The sequence below is a fragment of the Coenobita brevimanus genome, chromosome 3 (assembly GCF_032717465.1).
Source record: "Coenobita brevimanus isolate Jiangsu-jjx chromosome 3, ASM3271746v2, whole genome shotgun sequence".
Classification (NCBI taxonomy): Eukaryota; Metazoa; Arthropoda; class Malacostraca; order Decapoda; family Coenobitidae; genus Coenobita; species Coenobita brevimanus.
In genome coordinates, this window is record NC_136956.1 from 21,474,374 (window position 1) to 21,476,873 (window position 2,500).

Consider the following 2,500-nt stretch of genomic DNA (forward strand, 5'->3'; position numbering starts at 1 on the left):
TCCTGGCAGTAATAATATCCTCTAACTGTAATGCATTTGCTAGACATAAACTAACCTTTTAGAACTTGAACTCATGAAGTCCAATGTACTTGATTGCTGCGGCTGCTTCCGTTTTATAATAAGGTGATCCAGGGAAACCCAGGGAGTAAGTCTTTTCACGTCTTGTCACAGTACAGCGTGCATGTAGCGTAATTAGCAAGTAGTATGGACTGGTCACTGGTGCAACACGATCTGATGAGAGTTGACTGATGGCGCAAGCGGGTGATGAGCGTTCGTTTGTTTCGTTCAAGATTTCCTCCACCTATATTGGAGGCCGGGCGATACATTAGCCTGGCTGGTGGGGGAGAGCTTTTTCATAGTCAGGGGGAAAGATAGACCTGTGGGGTCCTGAGGGGCCACCCAGCACACACGCCCTGTCTTCTGCTGTTGTTTTGGTTTGTGGGGCTGATGAGCGAGTGACAATCAGCTGACGGCCGGTAAACGTTGCCACGATAGTTTATTTTACTTGCCAGTTCTGCCACATCTAGGCCTACATGCCCACAGGTACTCCAGCTAGTTAATTACATAAACCTATTAGTAGCGGAGTTAATCGTTTTGAAGATAATGGGTCATAAGGTACATATAAAAAATTGAAAAGTTCGCGGAGCGGCACACGTTTCTTGTTTCCTTTCCCGCCTCTTCTCTTCACCTGTCCCGGCGCCAGTGGCTCCCCGTGTGTAAATTCGAATATCTCTCTCGCACCTAAAGTAATATAGGTCTTTAAAAGTATATGTGTATACAAGACTTGTTACTAAGAATTGCATATGTTTTTCAGTTCTCCAAATATGTGACACACCGAGTATTACATCCTGGATTAAACAAGTATTCCACATTTATGATTCACGGTCTATTCTCGAACACACATAAAACTTTCGGGGAGGGGGTGCCCGGGCCCTCGTGGACCCCCCTGGCTGCGCCACTGATTAGGATTAATTGTATGTTGAAAAGTTACATTAGGAACATTGGCCGAAGACCCAAGCAGCCCCCCGCAGCCACCGACACTGATAGATACATAGATGAGAGAGAGAGAGAGAGAGAGAGAGAGAGAGAGAGAGAGAGAGAGAGTCATGCATACACATTGGCAGATACAGATTGGGACAGATAGATAGCTAGACAGATAGACAGATGTTTACATAGTCTAATTGTACATTAACTTTTATTATCATTATTTTTATTATTATTATTATTATTATTATTATTACAATCATTATTATTATTTTTATTATTATTATTATTATTATTATCATTATTATTATTATTATTATTATTATTATTATTATTATTATCAATCATTATTATTATTATCATTATTATTATTATTATTATTATCATTATTATTATCATTATTATTATCATTATTATTATTATTTTCAGCAAGGCACCAGCAGTACATACAGTCAATGAGAGACGACCTAACAACACTGAAGGCGGAAATGGGAATCATCAAGGACATTATACAGTCTCTTCGTGAGTCTCCTTGGTTACTAGTCCTGTCCTTGGTTACTAGTTACAAATCTCCTTGGTTACTAGTCCTGTCCTTGGTTACTAGTTATAAGTCTCCTTGGTTACTAGTGAAAAAATCTCCATAATTCCAGGCCTGTGTTACCAATGAACCCTCTAATTCTAGTTCTAATTCTAATTCCAATTCTAATTCTAATACTAATTCTAATTCTAATTCTAATTCTAATTCTAATACTAATTCTAATTCTAATTCCAATACTAATTTTAATACTAATTCTAATTCCAGTACTAATTCTAATTTTAATCCATCTACTTCTAATTCCAATTCCAATTCTAATTTTAATCCCAATTCCAGTTCCAGTTCCAACTTAAATTCTAATTCTAATTCCAGTTCTAATTCTAATCCATCAATCCTAATTCTAATTCCAGTTCCAATTCTTATACTACTTCTAATCCATCTAATATATCTAATTTTCATTCCAATTCTAATTCCGGTTCCAATTCTAATCATAGTTCTATTTCCAATTCTAATTCTAACCCATCCAACTCTAATCCATCTAATTCTAATTCCAATTCCAATTCTAATTCTAATTCCAATTCTAATTCTAATTCCAATTCTAATTCTAGTTCTAATTCTGCTTGTAATCCATCTAATCCATCTAATTATAGCTCTAATTCTAATTCTAATTATATTTCTAATTTCAATACTAATTCTAATTCTAATTATATTTCTAATTTCAATACTAATTCTAATTCTAATCCATCTAAGTCCAGAGCATCTAATACTAATCCATCTAATTCTAATTCTAGTTCCAATTCTAATTCTAATTTCAATATTAATTCTAATTCTAATCCATCTACCGCTAATCCATCTAAGTCCAGTTCATCTAATACTAATTCATCTCATTCTAATTCTAATCCATCTAATTCCTATTCTAATTCTAATACTAATTCTAATTCTCATACTACTTCTAATTCTAATCCATCTAAGGCCAGTTTA

General features: G+C 34.9%; 1 protein-coding gene across 1 annotated transcript in view; it reads left to right on the plus strand.

The window, feature by feature from the left end:
* LOC145393749 (uncharacterized) overlaps window positions 1-2,500 on the plus strand; it is a 30,217-nt gene that overhangs the window by 4,400 nt on the left and 23,317 nt on the right. The window contains exon 3 of the mRNA XM_080267797.1: window positions 1,414-1,506. Coding sequence (XP_080123923.1) covers window positions 1,414-1,506 — 93 coding nt within the window. The remainder of the gene's footprint in view (window positions 1-1,413; window positions 1,507-2,500) is intronic.